The 21,234-nt window shown below is 38.6% G+C and overlaps 1 protein-coding gene across 1 annotated transcript in view; it reads right to left on the reverse strand.

Annotated features, from left to right (window-relative positions):
* LOC150081819 (RIMS-binding protein 2-like) overlaps positions 1-21,234 on the reverse strand; it is a 1,020,459-nt gene that overhangs the window by 130,148 nt on the left and 869,077 nt on the right. Inside the window, exon 24 of the mRNA XM_090380329.1 lies at positions 8,313-8,410. Coding sequence (XP_090236455.1) covers positions 8,313-8,410 — 98 coding nt within the window. The remainder of the gene's footprint in view (positions 1-8,312; positions 8,411-21,234) is intronic.

Below are 21,234 nucleotides of genomic sequence, written 5' to 3' on the forward strand. Positions count from 1 at the left end.
AAGAATCACTACTGATAATCAGATCAAAAGTATTACTCCCTATAGTTGCCTCCGGAACATGCTGATGTAGAAAACAATCATCCAATAAATCCACAAAAGCCTTGGTAGTGTGTGAGTGACCAACCCCCAAATTCCAGTCAATATCCGGGAAATTAAAATCCCCCATTATAAGACTCTCTGATTTACTGGCCCACTCTACTTCCCTGTACAGTTTCTTCTTATTATACTCATCAGAGTCATTAGACCTATAACACACTCCTACTCTCAATTTTGATCTCCCAGTACTTATGTCACATCAAACTGACTCGATACTGCACTGTCCAGCGATTTCGACAGGCATCACTTCCTTGGATTTTACGTGTTTGATTTTAATAATAGCATAACCCCTCCTCCCTTCCTATCCTTCCTGTACACGTTGTACTCCCCAAATTCCAGTTCTGCATTCCGTATATCTGTGTGACACCACGTCTCTGATATCCCAACAATATCTGCCTTTGATGTTTTGACTAACACTTCAAATTTAGCATTAGCATTAGCAGAGGCATATGATGCAAGAAAGCAAGCTTATGCAGCATCAGCCAAAAAAAAAAAAAAAAAAACCACTTCCACTTTCTTTCCTCAATTCGTTCATTCGAAATACCTGTCCAGCAAAGCCTTAAATTTATTTAAGCTATCAACTTCCACAACAACGGATGGAAGTCTGTTCCACCAACCAACTGCTGGCTAAAGGCAAATTTCCGCACATCTATCCTACATCTGTCTTTCCTCAATTTGAATTTATGCCCTCTCAGGTGATTATTCTGAGCAAGAGGAAGAATCCCATTGGCATTGAGCATACTCAAACCATTCAAGGCTTTATACACCTCTATCAGATCACCTCGCCGGTGCCTAGTCTCCAGACACTGTCATTTGCAAAACTTAAGCCTTTCTTCGTAAGAGCAATCCTTTGTTCCATTCACTAATCTTGTTTCCCTTCTGTGTACTCGTTCCAGCAGCTCTACATCCTTCTTGAAATGAGGCCTCCAGACCTGTATACAGTACTCAAGGTGTAGCTTGACCATTGCCTTATACCAGGGGATAATCACCTCCTTATCCCTGCTAGAAAAATTCCTGTATATCATTGACAAGACACCATGAGCTACTCTTGCAGCCCATCTGCACTGCTCAGAGAACTTCATATCTGCCTGCACAATTACCCCCAGGTCCTTTTCATTCTCTACCACTGTCAGTGTAATACCACAGAGTTGATACGTTGCTCTGGGGTTGCTGTTTCCCATATGTAGTACTTTACATTTGTCAATGTTAAACTACATTTGCCACCTCTCAGCCCATCTGCCCAACCTTTACAGATCTTGTTGCAGCAGCATAGCGTCAGTAGTGTCCTTAACAACCCTGCCAACCTTTGTATCGTCTGCAAACTTGGACATTAAGCTTGATATACCATCATTAATATTATTTATAAATACAGAAAACAATAATGGACCCAACACTGAACCCCGAGGGAGTCCACTAATAACATTAGTCCACGATGAGCAGTGTCCATTGATTACCACTCTCTGTCTTCTCCCCATCAACCACCCCTTTATCCATAGCAGCAATTTTCCTCCAATGCCCCACTGCTCCAATTTGTGCAGCAGTCTTCCATGTGCAACAGTATCAAAAGGGGCTCACATCTGGTGAGTATGGGCTTGGCACACCCAGGGTTCTGAGCTGGATATCATCATTCTTCTCTTTCTTGGTGATTCCCTTCTACCTCTACCTCTCTCTCTCTCTCTCTGGGTAATTCAGAATTTTTTTTTTTTTTTTTTTGCCTGGTGCAGCATAAGCCTCAGGCTTTCTTGCACCATATGGATAATAATAATAATAATAATAATAATAATAATAATAATAATAATAATAAAGCCTTTCTAAGATCCAAGTATATAATATCAAAGTTATTCCCTGCATCCAGTTCTTTTGTGACTGCATCATAGTATACAATCAAATTGGTCAGGCAAGACTGTCCCTTAACAAAACCATGCTGTGTCCGAGCTATAACTGAAGTCTTGTCTAGGTGATCCTGCAGTGCTTATTTAACCAGTGCCTCCATTAATTTTCCTGGAACAGAAATTAAACTCACAGGTCTATAATTACTTGTGTCAACCTTTGGTCAGCTAAGGAAGCTCTCATAATTATGGCTAAGGATTTGCTTACTTCCTTTGCTGCCACCTTTAATATAACTGGATTTATCCTATCCACCCCAGGTGCCTTTCTTGTGTTTATCTTCAACAATTTCTCCTCCACTTTACTCACAGTTATTACAAGATTATCTAGCTTACTGCCAGAGTTGAATACACCTCTGGCATTCCCCTCACTGAATAACTCCTCATGTGTGAATGTTGATGCAAAATATTCATTTAGTTTCTTAGCTGCCTGAGCAGCATCATCAACAGTTGAACCATCGATATCAAGTGGACCAATCTGATTCATCCTCTTCCTTCTAGAGTTTACATTAGTAAAGAACTCTTTGCTGTTTTTCTTTACATCCTTTCCCAAAGATTTCTCGTAATTTGCCTTCGCCTGCCTAACCTTCTTTGTAACTTGGTTACAGATCAATTTATATCTATCATAGGCTTCTGTGTCACATGTTAATTTATATGTGACACAGAGTTTGGTAAAAAATCTATTTACTAAACTCCTAGCATTGGTGTATACGCAAGTATACATGAAGCTGTTCCTATTTTTAGCTACCCTAACAAACCCATGTGTTTACTTGTACTGCAATGACTCCCAGCAGTCTCTGAAATATCCTGCCGGCTACTGTTAATCTGTTAGTCCGTGTATCCCCCAAGCTAGCAGTTATCCGACCTACCTAACACTGCCTCGATAGCATCAGCAAATATTCTTGCACCCTTTCTATTTAAGTGTATTCCATCCCTGTAGATGCAGTTTCTCCTGTTAACAAGTACAGTCCAGGCTGAAAAAAATTCTATCCCTTGAACCTTGCAAAATCTCTCTAGGGGTGAATTGATTAACAACACTCTCATCATATACTCCCTCCCTTCATGTATGTGCAGAATTGCAGACATCAAATTCACCCCTCACTTGCGTCTTTTTCCATCATTGACCTGTACTTGTTAAGTAATTCCATCGGTCTCCTATTCTTAATATCATCAGTGCCAACAATATCACCTTTTGTGCCCTTAAATGGTGCCTCCGTAGCCAGGTGGGAAGGAGCAGCAGTGCGTAGTACACGCTTCTTGATTAGACTGGGGTTTGAGCCCGTCACCACCAAATACAGAGGATGCGGAAAGGTCAGGGAATGACACTGCATATCCCGGAGCAATATGTCCTTATTTGCTAATGCTCCTAAAAACCAAATAACAAACAAACTTTGTGCCCTTAAAAGATGATATCTGATCTTCAACATCATCAATCTTTGCCCCCTGACAGACATACCCTGGTTCTGTTCCACCTATCCTTTTTACCCACCATGTTCCCTGTTTCCCTGACAATACAGTCAACCGACAACTACTAGTTCCTGTGGGACCAGTGAATTCTGCCTTGGGTGTTGCTGCTGTGTTGCGTGATGATCAAGTGCAAGCTCTGGTGTTGATGTGGGCAGCTGAGAGCTTGATGGGCCCCCTAAATTTAGATCCTTCAATGGCATCCACCCTGGCCTTCAAGCTCTCATATAGGCCCATAACAATGCTGAGTTGTCGTCTGATTTCCTCACATTCCTTACATCGCAGACACACACACACACACACACACACACACACAAAGACATTCCCCTTGGAAATATCATGTCCTGTACTTGATTGATCCACAAACATCACACAAGCAGTGCATTTTAAAAGGCTGTGATTCAGAAGGCAACTGCCCCCACCCCTCAGTTCTCCCCTGAGCCACAGCACTCCCATTAGCTTGAGCCTTTTGCTTTGCTGCTCTGGTCTGAGTCATTATTTTGATTCAGTTTCAGTACAAAATTATAACCCTAAACTTATATTCCAATATATATATTTTTTTTCAGTATCAAGTATTATCTCTGAGTTTCGTTATATAACTTCCATATCAAGTTATGTATTAATTAATAATGTTACGTTTATAAAATCTAAGTCAATAATATGTATTTAGTTAAAAAAATTACATTTTAATTGACAATGAAGTTTAACAAGATTAATAAATTTTACTGATTAATTGATAATTTTATATACTATACTATACTAAGCTAATGCTATCTGGTACGGGATATAACATTAGATAGTATGAATCAGAGCTATACTACTCAATATGTTCTACGTTGATAATAATATTAGTAAAATAATAAGAGGAGTTTACCTCAATATAGTACGTAAAACACTTCCGTATGATACCCTCCAGAAATTAAAACGGAAAAAACGAAAAAAATCGACAACTTACCGGTACATTAGAGTAAAATGTAAATAATTAAATAATCAATTTAACACAATTCAAATCAATTTAAAACAATTAAAAATCAAATTAACGTAATTAAAAGAATTATTCTCAGGAAGGAAAATTGTTTTGAATATTTTCGTTAGATTCTTTTAATTATGTTAATTTGATTTTTAATTGTTTTAAATTGATTTGAATTGTGTTAAATTGATTATTTAATTATTTACATTTTACTCTAATGTACTGCTAAGTTGTCGATTTTTTCGTTTTAATTTCTGGAGGGTATCATACGGAAATGTTCTACGTACTATATTGAGGTAAACTCCTCTTATTATTTTTACTAGGGATATAACATTGTATTGTATAACAATGGCGGCAAGTTACGAATGGTAAATCTACGGACACTGAGTATTACTTAACTTCCAAAATCTCGCTATCTAAATTCGGAATAAACCAAGGGAAGATATTCTAGTATGGGTTCCTCATAATTTGAGTGTACTCTACTTCCACACTGTTGGTTGGTAATTCGGTTTTCTTGCTGTCTTTAGTAGTTTCCAATTTTTCACTGTAATGCAAGACCGTTAGTATCATTTGGGATACTAACTAGGTATCTAGTTAGTTGGTTGCTTTACTGGTTTTAGTTTTAGGAGTATTTTTTCTGGATGCTGATAAGGTTGCCTTAACCCAGTTTGCTAGAAGTGTTGGGTGGTATTATTGACACATCTGTTTGAACTGCAGTTGAAAGATAGCTTTGGGTGTGAGAAGCATAGGATAGACTAGCATGGTCAACATAATTTGTTTTTTTTTTGTTTGGTTTTTAGGAGAATTAGTAACTAAGGCCACATTGCTCCGGGATATGCGGTGGTCATTCCCTGACCTTTCCGCATCCTCCGTATTTGGTGGTGACAGGCTCGAACCCCGGTCTAATCAAGAAGCGTGTGCTACGCACTGCTGCTCCTTCCCACCTGGCTACGGAGGTGCCTAACATAATTTGTCTGCATCCCTCAGGGGCGCCTCCATAGCCAGGTGGGAAGGAGTAGCAGTGCGTAGCACACGCTTCTTGATTAGACCGGGGTTCGAGCCTGTCACCACCAAATACGGAGGATGGGGAAATGTCAGGGAATGACCACCGCATATCCTGGAGCAATATGGCCTTAGTTGCTAATGCTCCTAAAAACCAAACAACAGTAACAGCATCCCTCAGGATATGTGACTATGTTCTATTTTGTATTTTAGAATTTTCTTTCTGGTTTTCCACAAATCACATGATTTCAAAAGGGCAGGGTGGCTTCCTTTGCAGTTGGGAAAAAGGGGAGTTGAGGCTGAGCAGTCTGCTTGTGTATGATCTTTTGATCCACATATAAGACAGATGGCATCACCTCTACATGCTGGCTGAGAGTACCCATATTTCTGAATTTACAACAATGAGGATTTGGGATGTACGGTCAAATTCAGCAGTTTAAATAGCCTGCTTTAATGTGGATGGCAAATCAGGAGTGCTAAAAGTTAAAACGATGGATCAAGTTGGTTCCACCTTTTTTAAATAATTATTTTGCACTGATTACCTTCTGATTATTTAGTTTCTGAACTAATTCCTCTTCGGATACTGCAGGTAGGTCTCAGTCTGTGATGACACCTTTTGATGAATTTAAGGTATTGTGGGAGTAACAGATGCTGGCAGCCCACAAATATCATTGTCTTTAATAGCCACTCAGAATGTCTGGAGGTGGCTGATTCAACTAGGAGGTCTCCAGATTGTAGTCATTTCACCATTTTTGGTGATTCAGCAATACATTCTAAATATTTATGGATCATAAATGGTGATAACTTGCCCATAAGCTGAATGGACAGAGATTGTATCACCAGAAATTTAGGTATGTTAGGACACTGTGCTTCTCTTCGAAGCCTTTTAGGTTGGTTAGAGTCATTTTCATCGGATATGTCTGTCCTTGAGTTTGATGGTAATAAAGGTGAAAAACTATTTAAGTCCGTGGTTGCTCCTTTTAGCCCTGGGAGAGGAACTTTCTTCTCCCAGGTTATCAGCTCCACCACATGGAGGCAGAGGCAGTGCCGACCAGTGACCAAGTGATGAGGACAGTAGGAAAGCAGTATGTTGCTAGTGAAGGTATCAGTAACAATGTAAGTTGGGTTTGTAACCTGCTACATAAGGATTTACTGTAGGAATATCTTACCACTTTCTTTATAGTTTACTGTGCAGTATATGAAAATGTTGCAACATAAATACTTAAAAGCAAAAAAAGCAAAAAATAATTGAATTAAAAAAGTAGATAGTGGTTCTTAATGTATATTTTATTGTAGTTCAATACTGTGTGAAATACAAAAAAACAATACTGCAAAAGGGGTCACACAGCAGATATGACAAAGCAAGAATTTTCAAGGCAAAAAACTAGAAATCAAATTATACAACTTGACTTATAAGCTGGAATATATGGTAAGTGCAGATTAAACTAACAGTTTAGAAAAGCAACAGTGAGAATTAAATATTCCTCACCAATTTTTGTTCATACAGTTAGGAAATGATAACAGATGGTTTATACCCATTAAGGCAAAAAATATGTACAACACATGCACATCTTTAAGCACAATATTGATATCAGATTGTTATTAGATGATACTTTAGAAATTATTTATGTTTGATAATGTTTTGATTTGGAAAGAATATGCTTTTCATATTTTTATATAATTATAATTCATATTTTTTTTATTGATCAGTAACTCAATAGGATTTATGATAAAAAAATACTGTATTCACAACTGTATTAATATTTTTTAAAAGAAATTTTTAAAAAACTATTTTATAGATGTTTATAATCTGGCAGCATATTAAATATACCATTATTTTTGGTAAGAGAGCAATTGATTGTTGGTATAAACTTTCCCTTAGTGTTTATGAAAGTAGATAGTCTGCTGAATGAATTAAAGAAAAGAATAGATAAATTATTGGAAGGAATATGCAAATGAAACATAAATTGTGTGTAGTTTTTGCTGTTTTGGGTGATGGAGTATAAGCTTGCCTCCCTGCATAAATTTGGCAATACTAATACCATTAATATTTTTCATAAAAAAAAAAGGTAGGTTTGGCATTTCAGTCTAAAATTTTATGTTTATACCTGCAATACTTATTTTATAAAGATTATAAAAGGATTATTTTATTTTTGAAAAAATCATCCCATTTTTATATTTTGGAGAAATTCATTTATCATACTCTCATGGAACATCCTCTAAATACTGGGCTGTTGATATAAACAAATGAATAAAATGTTTTTTCTTCTTATTTATTTTTATTCTGTTATTGTTTGGCAGTCCCTCTCTGTGAGATGTGAAGCAGAAGCTCAAATTTCAGTAAACAAATGGTTTCCCTGAGTCATGTGGAAAAATGTGCATAACGAGGAAGTGAAATCAAATGCCTCTCTGCTGAGAGCACAGAAATAATTCGATCCTGCTTAGGCATATGGCTACTTCAGTAATTTGTGTTACTATTTACATATTAACAGTGAAAATCATGAAATGATATCATCATGGGGAAAATATCTGAAAAATAAATAAAACAACACCATTATATTTTTATGATTCTGGCTTTCTTTATTTCAATACCTTGTAGGTGGATGGGATCTGCATGGGATAGTGCTACTATCTTAAAGAATAAATTGTCATTTCTCTAAACCCCTGTAACTTTAAATTTATTCTTCTGTTTTGTCTAAAATCTATAATGCAAGTATATGAATACTACTACAATCACATGATTTCATAAAATGCATTTTTAAATAGTTACTTTATAATTCCGCTATGTGGTCGACTGTTGCTGCAAAGGTAAATTTAAAAAAAAGATAAATTATGATTCTTAAAAAGTAAGTTATTGATATTTTTTGCACACAAATTATCAATTTACTACACACCTCAGAGTCCACATTTGGTGAAAGTTCTTGAGGATCATAATCATATAAGGCAACCATTTTCTTAGCCTGGAAGTGTGACCGATTAGGATTTTTCTGACCTAAGAAACATTAATAGGCTTTAGAAACTTATCTTTTATTTCTAGACCAGTGGTTCCTAGCTTTTCTGCACTGAAAGACTGCTAGACATTTGATTAAGAGGCAGCAGATACCAAAGTACAAAAAGCATTTTTATTAATTAAAAAAAAAACAAAAAAAAAAAACATATTATAATTATATTGAAAATCAAGTTGCACATTAATCATTACCAGTATGATATACACTGATGTGCAAAACTTAAGGAACAGTCAGGTTTTCATCTGTATCTTCTCATAGGAGTGGCCTGGATATGGGAAAAGCATACCAAAGAAACCTCGTGATGTACAGAAATGATGTGGGAAACAACACCGACACAACAACAGAAACAAAACGGTACAGAGGGACTTCATTCAAAAATAGCACTGGCTGCCACGATACAGATGCATCACTGTCAAAGATGGAACAAAGGGAAGAGGTGGTCCTCAGTAGGAGATATGGCCACCCCTAATGTCGATGCACGCTTTGCACTGCCTGTCCATACTTAGAACAATGTTGTTGATAAGTTCTTGCGGTAACATTATCCATTCCTCTGTCAGTGCGATCTTCAGCTGGTGAACATTTTCTGGTGGGTGTGGACGTGCCACTAGGCGTCTCCCCAGAGCATCCCATATGTGTTCAATGGGATTTAGATCTTAAGGTCCTTGAGGTTGTCACAGACATTCTCTCAGATATGCCAGACAAGCTGTACTTGCTACCTGGGAGTCTAAAACGCTGATGCAACTAATATTCGGGTGACACTCAAGTCAAGTGGACCCAATTTCGGCAAAGTCCGGACGGTCTTTGACAGCCAAATCCTCTGTTTGCACCTTCACGATGGTGGGACTGTTAGTAATCCTGGGTATAACCTCCATGCACAAGTACATGGTGGGTGATCACCCAGGTGTGAACCAACGTAAGCAGGGGTCGAGGTGGGGCGCCCACACCACATGGAGGAACGCTGCCCCTCTATGTTACCAGGCAGTACTAGGTGGTAGATGACTCTCATCAACCGGTGAAATACCACCACTTTGCTTATTGGAGGCTTGAAGTGGTGGAACCCATGTTTAGTCTCTAGAGCTAAGTTCCGTTCAACCCTTCCCTATCTCTTCCATCATGCAGTATGATTGATGACTTTTGAGGTTATGATGAATGTCGTGGCGAGATCCAATATTCCTTACATTTCGAGGGTATAGCTCTAAAACGGTGTTCGCAGGCCGGCCGCTAGTTAGTACACCGGACCAAACCTATTGGTAACTCTCTAGGAGGCTTCCAGATCAGCTAGTGTATAATCTTGCTACCTCTACTCTGCCAGACAGTGACTGGAGGGAGTCCGAGTAGTGTGTATGCGGGGAGCATTGTCGAGGCCACGTTATGTCAAGGATCTGGGTATATTCTTACCACGTGTATGCCATATCCAAAAATTTCATTACTTCATACAGCACGTCCCACCCAATTTTTCTTACTATTGAATACACCATGAATTGTCAAACTAATAGAGCAAGCTTATCTGCGAAAAGATCTAAACCTCCCAAGCACTTCCTAATTCATTTCACAAATATATGTGGTCTCAATTCTAATCTCAACGATGTCCATTTCCACTTGCAGTCTGCCAAACCCCATGTACTTTTTCTGACAGAATCTCAGTTATCGGTTGATTCAACTACTGCTCATCTCAGATGCCCAAATTATTCGCTCTATGATTCCTTTCGCCTCAAAGGTGGTACTTGTGCATATGTCCGTTCCGATATTCCCTGTCAGAGACTTGGCAATTTGGAATCACCTCTCTTTGATCTTCTCTGGCTTAAAATCTCTCTACCTCATTGTGTCAAATTCATCTGTTGTCTCTACCGTTCACCCAACTCCTCTAATCACTTAGAGCTCTTTGACTTCCTCTCTTTGCAACTTGACTTTCTCCAGTCCAACTTTCCTAACAGTGAATTAATTTTCCTTGGTGATTTTAATGTTCACAACTCCACTGGCTTCCGTTTTCTAGTCACACTGACCCAGCTGTTCAAGATGCTGAGGCTTTTGCAATTACTAATGACCTTGCACAGATTGTTCATTTACCTACAAGAATACGGGACAATCCTAATCATACAGCCAATACACTTGATCTTTTTCTCACAAACAACCCTTCTAAGTACACGGTTGAAGTGAGAGGTCCTTTAGGCACTTCAGATCACAACTTGATGATTGTCTCTTCTCCAATGGAACCTTTATCTCATGGCTATTCCCAACCTCGTGTTGTTTGGCATTACAAGAATGCAAAATGGGATGACCTGCGAGACTTCTTTTCTTCTTTTCCTTGGTCGGATTACTGTTTCAAAACTTCTGATGTCAACGTTTGCTCAGCTCGTGTCAGTGAAATTATTCTTGCAGGAATGGAATCTTTTATCCCACACTCCACTTTAAAATCTCGTCCTTTATCTAAACCTTGGTTTTCCAATAAATGTGCTAAGGCTGTTCAATATAAAAATGTTTCATATCGTAATTGGCTTGTTTCTAATTCTTCGGTTTCATTTTCTGCCTACACCAAAGCTTGCAACAATTGTAAAGCAGTTACTAATCAGTCCAAACTAGAGTTTGAACAGGCTAAGAGTAGAAAACTTGCTTCTTGCCCTAATGGTAGCCAAGCATTCTCGTCTCTTGCCAAAGCTATTGGCCGCAACTTTTGCCCATCTCTGCTCCCACCTCTGCCCAAACCAGACGATTCTGTTGTCACTTCAGCCAAGGGTAAAGCTGACCTGCTAGCATCCCATTTTTCTTCCAGCTCATGTATTAATGATCTTGGTAAAACACCTCCCACCATTCCCAACACGCTCCATTTAATGCCTCCTGTGGTCTTCCGTCAAAAGGATATCAGAAGGATTTTGATGAATCTTGATGCTAAGAAAGCTCCAGGTCCTGGTGGTATTTCTCCACTTGTTCTCAAAACCTGTGCTCCTGAACTTATTCCTATTCTTTGCCGCCTTTTTTCACTTTCTTATTCCAAAGGTGTTTTTCCTTCTGCTTGGAAATTTGTTCATATCCAGCCAGTTCCTAAAAAGGGCGACAAATCCCTCCCATCCAATTATCGTCCCATTGCAATTACTTCTACTCTTTCTAAAGTAATGGAGAAATCAATTAACCGCCAACTCTTAAACTACCTAGAAACCTGCTGTCTGATCAACGATCGCCAGTATGGATTCCGTCAGTGTCAATCCACTAGTGATATTCTGGCTTATGTTACCCATTTATGGACTAATTCAATGGAAAAGTTCGGTGAAACACAAGTAGTTGCTCTTGACATCTCAAAGGCTTTTGATCATGTTTGGCATAAAGGTCTTCTAAACAAGCTTCCATCTTATGGTTTTCCAACTGTTTTTAGTAATTGGTTATCCAGTTTTCTCTCTGATCGTTCACTGAGGGTGATGGTAGATGGCTCTCTGTCTTCTAACTTCTCCACTAATGCCGGTGTCCCCCAAGGTTCAGTTCTTTCCCCCACTCTTTTCCTCTTGTATATTAATGACCTTCTTCCATTGACTGGAAATCCTATCCATAGTTTTGCCGATGATAGCACATTGCATTCCACTTTCCATTTTGAGAAACCTTGTCCTGCTCAATCAGCTTCAACTTCTCAAAAATCTGCTACTAATTCCTTAAATGCCGATCTTCAGGTAATTCTCCAGTGGGGCAAAGAGAACTTAGTTGATTTCAACCCTTCTAAAACTCAGTCTTGTCTTATATCTCGCAAAAAGGATTCTTCTGCTCCTATATTTATCTTTAGGGACACTCCAATTTCTAGGCAAAATGATATATCTCTTTTGGGGATTATCCTGACTTCTAATCTCAATTGGCACAAGCACATTACAAATATTGCTTCCTCTGCATCCAAAAAAAACTTGGTTTTCTCTTTCGCTCTCGGCGTTACTTTTCTTCCAAACAGCTGCTCACTCTGTATATATCGCAAATCCGCCCTGCCATGGAATATTGTTCCCACATCTGGGGTGGTGCCCCCAAAACCTCTCTCAGGCTTCTTGATTCCATTCAGAAGAGGGCAGTTAGGTTAATTAATGATTCATCTCTAACAGAGTGTCTCCACTCGCTTTCTCATAGATGTACTGTTTCTGCTGCATGCCTCTTCTACAGATACTTCCCTGGGCACTGTTCTTCTGAATTGGCTTCTATAATTCCCGCTCTCTCTTTTAAAACAGTCCGAACACGTGCCGCCACCAGCCAACATCCATTTACTGTCCAACTTCAAACCCACAGAACCAACCTTTCATCTTCCTCATTTATTCATTCAACTGCCATTTTCTGGCACAACCTTCCTTCATACGTATTTCCTGAAAATTACAATCTACAGAAGTTCAAGTCCAATGTCAACAAATATCTTCTTTCGTCTTCTCAACCTCCAACCCAAGCACGGTACTAAGTACTATAGGTTCTAATACCTCTCGTGTGTAGGGTTCACATAAATAAAAAAAAAAAAAAAAAGATTGGGGAAAATGGGCAGGCCAATCCATACGAACAATGTCTTCACTTTCCAAAAGCATATCAACAGCTGCAGTGCAATGGGGTGTGGTGTTATCATCCATAAACACGAACTCGGGGCCAATGGCACCTCGGAACAGACCCACATGGGGAAGGATTACCTCAGTACAGTAGCGTGCACCGGTTACAGTACTGCCTTCCAATATCTGGAGTTGTGTATATCCATCCAAGGTAATGCCTCCCCAGATGAGAACACCTTGACCGCCATATCAATTCCTGCTAGTGATGCTTGTGGGTTTGTGCCAGATTAGCTGACTTCCAGAATTGCTGCTGAGACTGAATCCACTCTCATTAGTAAAGAGTACCTTACCCCATTGCGCTGCTGTCCAGTCCTTGTGTTTGATGCACCACTGTAAATGGTGTCTCTGATGGGCAGATGTTAAAGGGACACAGCATACTGGCCATCGGGCAAACAGTCCACCTTTGTGGAGTCACCTGGCCACAGTAAACTGTGATATTCTGCGTCCTGTGGGCTGGTTTGCAATGGATCCCGCTGTCTGGTGTTGGTCCCTCTTGGCCCGTAAGAGACAATAATCATCATTGGCTGTTGTTTTGTATGGACACCACCACTGGTCCTTCGAACAGCTGTACCTGTTGTTCTGAAGGCCACACACATAAGATGATGCTATGGGCGACACCAAACTCTGCAGCCACACTCCTCGCACTTCAACCTTCCATGAGCTTCCCAATCATTTGACCCAGGGTAAAGTCATCCAGATGTTGTCTACTGGCCATTTCATTGTCTATAGCACTGTATGAAACCAATCGAATGTCTGTAACAATTGTGCTCACCATTTGGTAATTTGCACAAAAGCTGCTGAACTGCTGCTTTTATCTGTTTATGTGAGCCCTCTCATCATGATTCAAATTTTTCCATGTGCACAAGTTTTCTACTGAACAGCCACAGTTATGCAAATTGCCGCAGGCTGTTTCGATTGATTTTGTGGTCGTAACCTTTAGAAACAGTGTTGGTCCTTAAGTTTTGCACACCAGTGTATGACATTATTTTATTCTCCAGTTTATTATACTTTAGCATGTAAAAACTTTAGATTGCAAAATTAGGTGGAAGCTGATAAAACGCATATCACGATAAAATTCGCCTGTATCATGGTTTCCTAAACTTGATAATAGTGACTTAAAAAGGCAGACTGATCCATAGTATAAATTAATCTTCAGCATTCCTTGGAACTGCATGAAATTTTAACATTATACATTTTTTTTATAACTCTGAATTTAAAACTTTTGCCTGTATTTAATATAAGCAAAAGCTATATGACTTATGAAATATTAGCAAATTGAGAATTATCTTGTCCTTCAATGTATTTAGTGGTAGTGGGATTTCAAATGCATGAATAAAAAATGGTCTCGATACCCAAAACAGGTCAAACTTCCTTAGTCATTGCTGTTTTGTATTGCACTATTTTTAAACAAGAAAGTTTAAAAGCAGTGCCATCTTGAGTGTTAACCAATTTATTCAGTGATGTTACCTGTTTAAAAGTAGTACATTTTGGGAGGACTCTTAGCTTATGAAGTTTGACATATCATCAGTATAAAACCCATAGTACTGTCTTGTGGTAAATGAAATCATGAAAGCTGCTAAATATGTAAAGGACATGACAATCCTCAACTTACTAATTAATTTCACATAACATAATTTTCCTATATTAAAATAATTGAAGTTTTAACTTCTTTTTAAAGCACAGCAATTCACTAATTACTTTAATGTTGTAAGAGATTTGGTAGTGGACACTATTCACTGTGGGAGACATGTTTAAAAACAGGTTGTCATAAGACTGCCTCATTATTTTCCTCAATTTACTAACTAATTTATTTCATAGACCATGTAGCTTTTGCTATATTGAAATAATCAAAGTTTTACCTCTTTATACCATAATACCCACAGAAAACACACAGAGAACTTCTTCATTCTTCACAAATCGTCACATTCAGTATGACTACCTGCTATCTGATAAGAGCTCAGTAATTTTCAAACTAGGCTGCCATAATGATGTCTCACATTTTAAACTTATTTGATTATTATCATTATTAGCTATATGGTGCAAGGAAGCCTGAGGCTTATGCTTTAAAAGTAGTGCATCACAATGCATCAAACAAAAACTTGTTCTATTCTGGACTATAACAATTTATACAGCTTTATATTTTAGCATTAAATCAGATCACACACCAACCATAAGAGTAAGTATTTACTGTAACTAAAATATTTACATATTAAAATAAAATAAAATAAATAAATATTTACAAAAGCTGCTATTATATTAAATTAAATTATATACATATAAAACATTAAAACTGTGATAAAATCCTTGAGATAAAATACACTAAAATAAACCGGATTAAAAGCGATAAAAACGATAAAAATCTCTGGAGCTTTCGGAGGCATCCGCCTCCTTCTTCAGCTGTAACAAAACTTCCTGCAGCACGTCCATATTTATAACAGGCTCACGGTACCTATACACGTGGTGCAGTCGGCGCATGGTCTGAACTGGAAGCGGAAATAGCTCGGGAACGTGTTAAGCAAAACCGTTCATCCGTACTTAGGATGATAGTTTCAAACAGAGGATGCATACGCATACCTCTGTCCCTATTCATAATATTGTGGTCGGATGAACAGATTCGTAGGCTCTCGAGCCATTTACGGTTCCAGAACCCATGCGCTCGATCCACGATAACCGCATCCTGTGGGGAAATTTGATGCTGCTTCTCCCAAAAATGCTCGGCCACAGCAGACTTATTGTAATCAGCAGTTTTTATAGCATTTGCATGCTCCCCCAGACGATCCTTGAGCCGTCGTTTTGTCTCGCCCACATAACATTCCCCACAATCCGGGCATTTTATCCTGTATACTACTCCACTACTCAGGTCCTTTGCTATTGGGTCTTTTACCTGAGACAACACTGTGTGCAACCTCCGCCCTGGAAGCTGCACACAGCGTGTTTTATAACCCCGCAAAACTCTAGTGAGATGCTCAGTAACGCCCAGATAATAAGGAATGTATGCGGTAGCCACAGGAACAAACGGTTCCTGACGGTTAGACTCTATTCCTTTACTAAATCTGTCTATGATCCTCTGGGGGTATCCGCATTTTCTATGGTCTGCTGTGACCCGTCTAATTTCACATTCTTTGTCCTCAGAGGTGGTGCAGTGTGACCCTGCTCTATCTAGTAGAGCTTTCACTACACTAATCTTATGCTGCCCAGCTTGTGCTGAACTGTAATGGGTGTACTGGCCTCTGCACATAGGTTTTTTAAACACAGAAGTTTTGAGCCTAGGGCCTATCCTAGAGACCAGTACATCCAAGAAAGGAAGGGTACCTCCTGTTTCCACCTCTGAGGTAAATTGTATAAATTGGGAGAAGCTATTAAGCCAATGGAGTGCATCATCCTCTCTCCCCTTCTGGACCACGGTAAAGGTATCATCAACATACCTTTTCCATTTCTTTATGGGAAACTGACATCCACTAAAAACCCTGTCCTCTAACTCCTCCATGGCCAGATTGGCCACGATGGCGCTAATAGGAGATCCCATGGCTGTACCGTGAACCTGTTTGTACATAACACCTTGGTACACCATAGTGGTGCTGGCCAGACAAAGTTCCACACCCGAACAAATATCCTCTACATTTAAAAGCGATCTATTACTCAAAGAGACATCGTTACTCAAAGATTTTCTAACACAATATATTCCATGTTTAATTGGAATGCATGTGAATAGTGACACCACATCAAAAGAAATCATGCTCTCGTTTCCATTTATAATCAAATCTTTCACAAAATTCACAAATTCTTTACTGTCTTTTATGACATAGTTGGACTGGCCCACTATAGGCGAAATCAATTTAGCCAAATACCCTGACAAAGCATATGTGGGGCTTCCTATAAATGATACAATAGGTCTGAGTGGGACTTCTGTCTTATGAGTTTTTGGAAGTCCCGAGGTTTTATGGACTTCCAAAAACTCATAAGACAGAAGTCCCACTCAGACCTATTGTATCATTTATAGGAAGCCCCACATATGCTTTGTCAGGGTATTTGGCTAAATTGATTTCGCCTATAGTGGGCCAGTCCAACTATGTCATAAAAGACAGTAAAGAATTTGTGAATTTTGTGAAAGATTTGATTATAAATGGAAACGAGAGCATGATTTCTTTTGATGTGGTGTCACTATTCACATGCATTCCAATTAAACATGGAATATATTGTGTTAGAAAATCTTTGAGTAACGATGTCTCTTTGAGTAATAGATCGCTTTTAAATGTAGAGGATATTTGTTCGGGTGTGGAACTTTGTCTGGCCAGCACCATTATGGTGTACCAAGGTGTTATGTACAAACAGGTTCACGGTACAGCCATGGGATCTCCTATTAGCGCCATCGTGGCCAATCTGGCCATGGAGGAGTTAGAGGACAGGGTTTTTAGTGGATGTCAGTTTCCCATAAAGAAATGGAAAAGGTATGTTGATGATACCTTTACCGTGGTCCAGAAGGGGAGAGAGGATGATGCACTCCATTGGCTTAATAGCTTCTCCCAATTTATACAATTTACCTCAGAGGTGGAAACAGGAGGTACCCTTCCTTTCTTGGATGTACTGGTCTCTAGGATAGGCCCTAGGCTCAAAACTTCTGTGTTTAAAAAACCTATGTGCAGAGGCCAGTACACCCATTACAGTTCAGCACAAGCTGGGCAGCATAAGATTAGTGTAGTGAAAGCTCTACTAGATAGAGCAGGGTCACACTGCACCACCTCTGAGGACAAAGAATGTGAAATTAGACGGGTCACAGCAGACCATAGAAAATGCGGATACCCCCAGAGGATCATAGACAGATTTAGTAAAGGAATAGAGTCTAACCGTCAGGAACCGTTTGTTCCTGTGGCTACCGCATACATTCCTTATTATCCAGGCGTTACTGAGCATCTCGCTAGAGTTTTGCGGGGTTATAAAACACGCTGTGTGCAGCTTCCAGGGCGGAGGTTGCACACAGTGTTGTCTCAGGTAAAAGACCCAATAGCAAAGGACCTGAGTAGTGGAGTAGTATACAGGATAAAATGCCCGGATTGTGGGGAATGTTATGTGGGCGAGACAAAACGACGGCTCAAGGATCGTCTGGGGGAGCATGCAAATGCTATAAAAACTGCTGATTACAATAAGTCTGCTGTGGCCGAGCATTTTTGGGAGAAGCAGCATCAAATTTCCCCACAGGATGCGGTTATCGTGGATCGAGCACATGGGTTCTGGAACCGTAAATGGCTCGAGAGCCTACGAATCTGTTCATCTGACCACAATATTATGAATAGGGACAGAGGTATGCGTATGCATCCTCTGTTTGAAACTATCATCCTAAGTACGGATGAACGGTTTTGCTTAACACGTTCCCGAGCTATTTCCGCTTCCAGTTCAGACCATGCGCCGACTGCACCACGTGTATAGGTACCGTGAGCCTGTTATATATGGACGTGCTGCAGGAAGTTTTGTTACAGCTGAAGAAGGAGGCGGATGCCTCCGAAAGCTCCAGAGATTTTTATCGTTTTTATCGCTTTTAATCCGGTTTATTTTAGTGTATTTTATCTCAAGGATTTTATCACAGTTTTAATGTTTTATATGTATATAATTTAATTTAATATAATAGCAGCTTTTGTAAATATTTATTTATTTTATTTTATTTTAATATGTAAATATTTTAGTTACAGTAAATACTTACTCGTATGGTTGGTGTGTGATCTGATTTAATGCTAAAATATGAATTTTCCCAACCTCAGAGGCCTTTTTCAGGATACAATTTATACAGCATCAGTACAACTTTCACTTGAACGGACCTTGGAAAAAGACAACATCTACTGAACTAAGCTTTTCATCCATATAGAACTCTTTGATGGGACTTCAGTCAGATGGTGTTAACCATTAACAATTTCATTTTATTTGTTTTATTTTAACATTAAAACAAATAATACTCATAGCAATGTGAGGGCTTTGGTCTTCCTTTCATTAATCAATATGGTATCAGATGTGCTTACAGTTTCTGTTGTATTAATTCCTTAATCATGCATTTGGTCACTAAGTCAGAGTGGTGACACCACAAATTTATAGACTACTATAATTTCATTCAGGAAGTTTGCTTCCTTAAAATAGCATATCAGATATCCTATGTGGAAACCTATATTGTTCACACTTGTGCAAAAGGTAAAGAAGTTGTACTACTGTTGGATAATAAATGCATGTGTGAAACTAAAGAAATGTGTGCAATAAAAATTTACATGGGCACCAGATTTCAGATAATTTCAAATCCCTTCTAGATAGGCTTTAATTGCATTTCTCAATTTTATTCCTGTTATGCAATAGAATATATCTGAGATTTTCTTTTATGGACAGATACATGGCAAGAAAATAATCTGGCTAATTGTCAGTGATGGTAAACAATTGGGAGAATAAATACAGGGGGGGGGGAGGTCATCAGGTTCATTAAGGTGCCATTTTATGGCTATGGAAACAATCCTAGGAGACAGGAACATGTAACTGCAGGAAAGATGAAGGCTGTCCAGGGGTAGCAATATCAAAAGACAACCAATATCTGTCCATAACAGTCAAATGTAACAGAAAAATTTCTGATCATCAACTTGAATTGGCACTTGAATGGCCTTGAATTGTTAGAGGTATAATAGGCTTAAACAAAAAGGGCAGGGCCTACCTTAGGCCTAGGCAAACTATGGGGGGCCAATGGACACAGCGATATGATAAAAGTATTATGTTTAGGTCATATTTCTCACTTTCTGGCGGCTTCTCGAACTTCTTCGCAACACCAAATGGGTCAGGACCCACCAGTTGGGAACCTCTGTTTTACATAGATGGTATATTTTCCTTTTTGTCACTTTTTGTAGTGAATTTTTATATTTTATTTGTGTCTTAATTTTGGTTTTTTATTTTGTAGGGTATTAGTTGTTTCAAATCATTGGGAATAATTGAATAAACATCTTATTTTGCAATATAACTGAGTCTCTAAGTAACTAATATATTCTCCTAATTAGTTGCCTTTCTGTGTTTGATATTCTGCAAGTTAATTTTTGTTTTATGAAATATATTCATCTGTATCAAATAACAAGTATTCAACTGTATGGTGTTGAATAAACAGCCGCTTTATCTTAGATGCAGAATAGTATAATATCAGTAACTTAAAAAGCAGTTTCAAGCAAGAATTATATTATTGACAAGATGATTTTTTGAATGTGCCATGACTTCACAAAATGGCACCAAAAACTTTCAATTTATTGTTATTATTATTAATCCAAAAACATTAAATGTCATTTCATAATAAACATTTTTATAGGGGCCCCAAAAATACTTTGGCCTAGGGCCCGCATATCCTAAAGTTAGGCCTCAAAAAAGGGGGAGGGGGCTCTGTGCTAGGAAACCTGCAATTTGCATTCCTCCACACCACTCTATTCATTGAAAGAGTCCATTTATCATGTAAAAGAGAGCATCATAACTGGGATCATATCATCACTAAACAACACAGTCAAGTTTTGTGTGAAGATAAAGAAAGCCAACACGAGAACCATAGCAAACTTTGGACTTCTTACCCACCAAACTAGTTTCCTGCTAATGTACTCTAGTGCTCTTTGCTCCGTAAACAGACAGTAGGTGTTATCGGTCTGGAGTATAAGTCGACAATGACATACTGATTGACAGGTAGGCATGACAAACGATGTACTGATTGGTGCGTGAACACAACAGATGATAACATCCTTTTGTCCTAATGAATGCTAGCCATAATGGTGAAGTAAGTTCAGGTTACCCCCACTTGAATTCCATGGGAGCTTGAACCCCATCTGAAGTGAAGGAGGTAACCTGAACTTTTTTCTTTAGAATCATGGGTGGACTAGTGGATAAACTGTTTATTAATAAAAATTAATTTTTTGTTACCTTATTTTTATTTTGTTGTTATTTTTATTTATTTTTAAAAACACTTGCACAGAACATTTTTTACAATGCCAGAACTTTCCACATGACTCTGTTCATGATTCAATTAGTTTAAAATAACCATTGCACTTAAAACAGTATGGTTTCGGTCTTATTAATTTAGTTTTCATCAAAAAAATCAAGCAACATTTCATTTTTCTGCACAGATTTCTTCCATCTTTAAAAGATTCATTGCAAATATACCGTTCATTACAAAACTAATTATGCACCGTTCTTTACTCATTAATATACATCATATTGCCAACCAATGTCATCATCTGTTGTGTTCATGCACCAATCAGTACATC

Source organism: Mastigoproctus giganteus, chromosome 8 (assembly GCF_048544385.1).
Source record: "Mastigoproctus giganteus isolate SK-2022 chromosome 8, ASM4854438v1, whole genome shotgun sequence".
In the NCBI taxonomy this organism is placed as follows: domain Eukaryota; kingdom Metazoa; phylum Arthropoda; class Arachnida; order Uropygi; family Thelyphonidae; genus Mastigoproctus; species Mastigoproctus giganteus.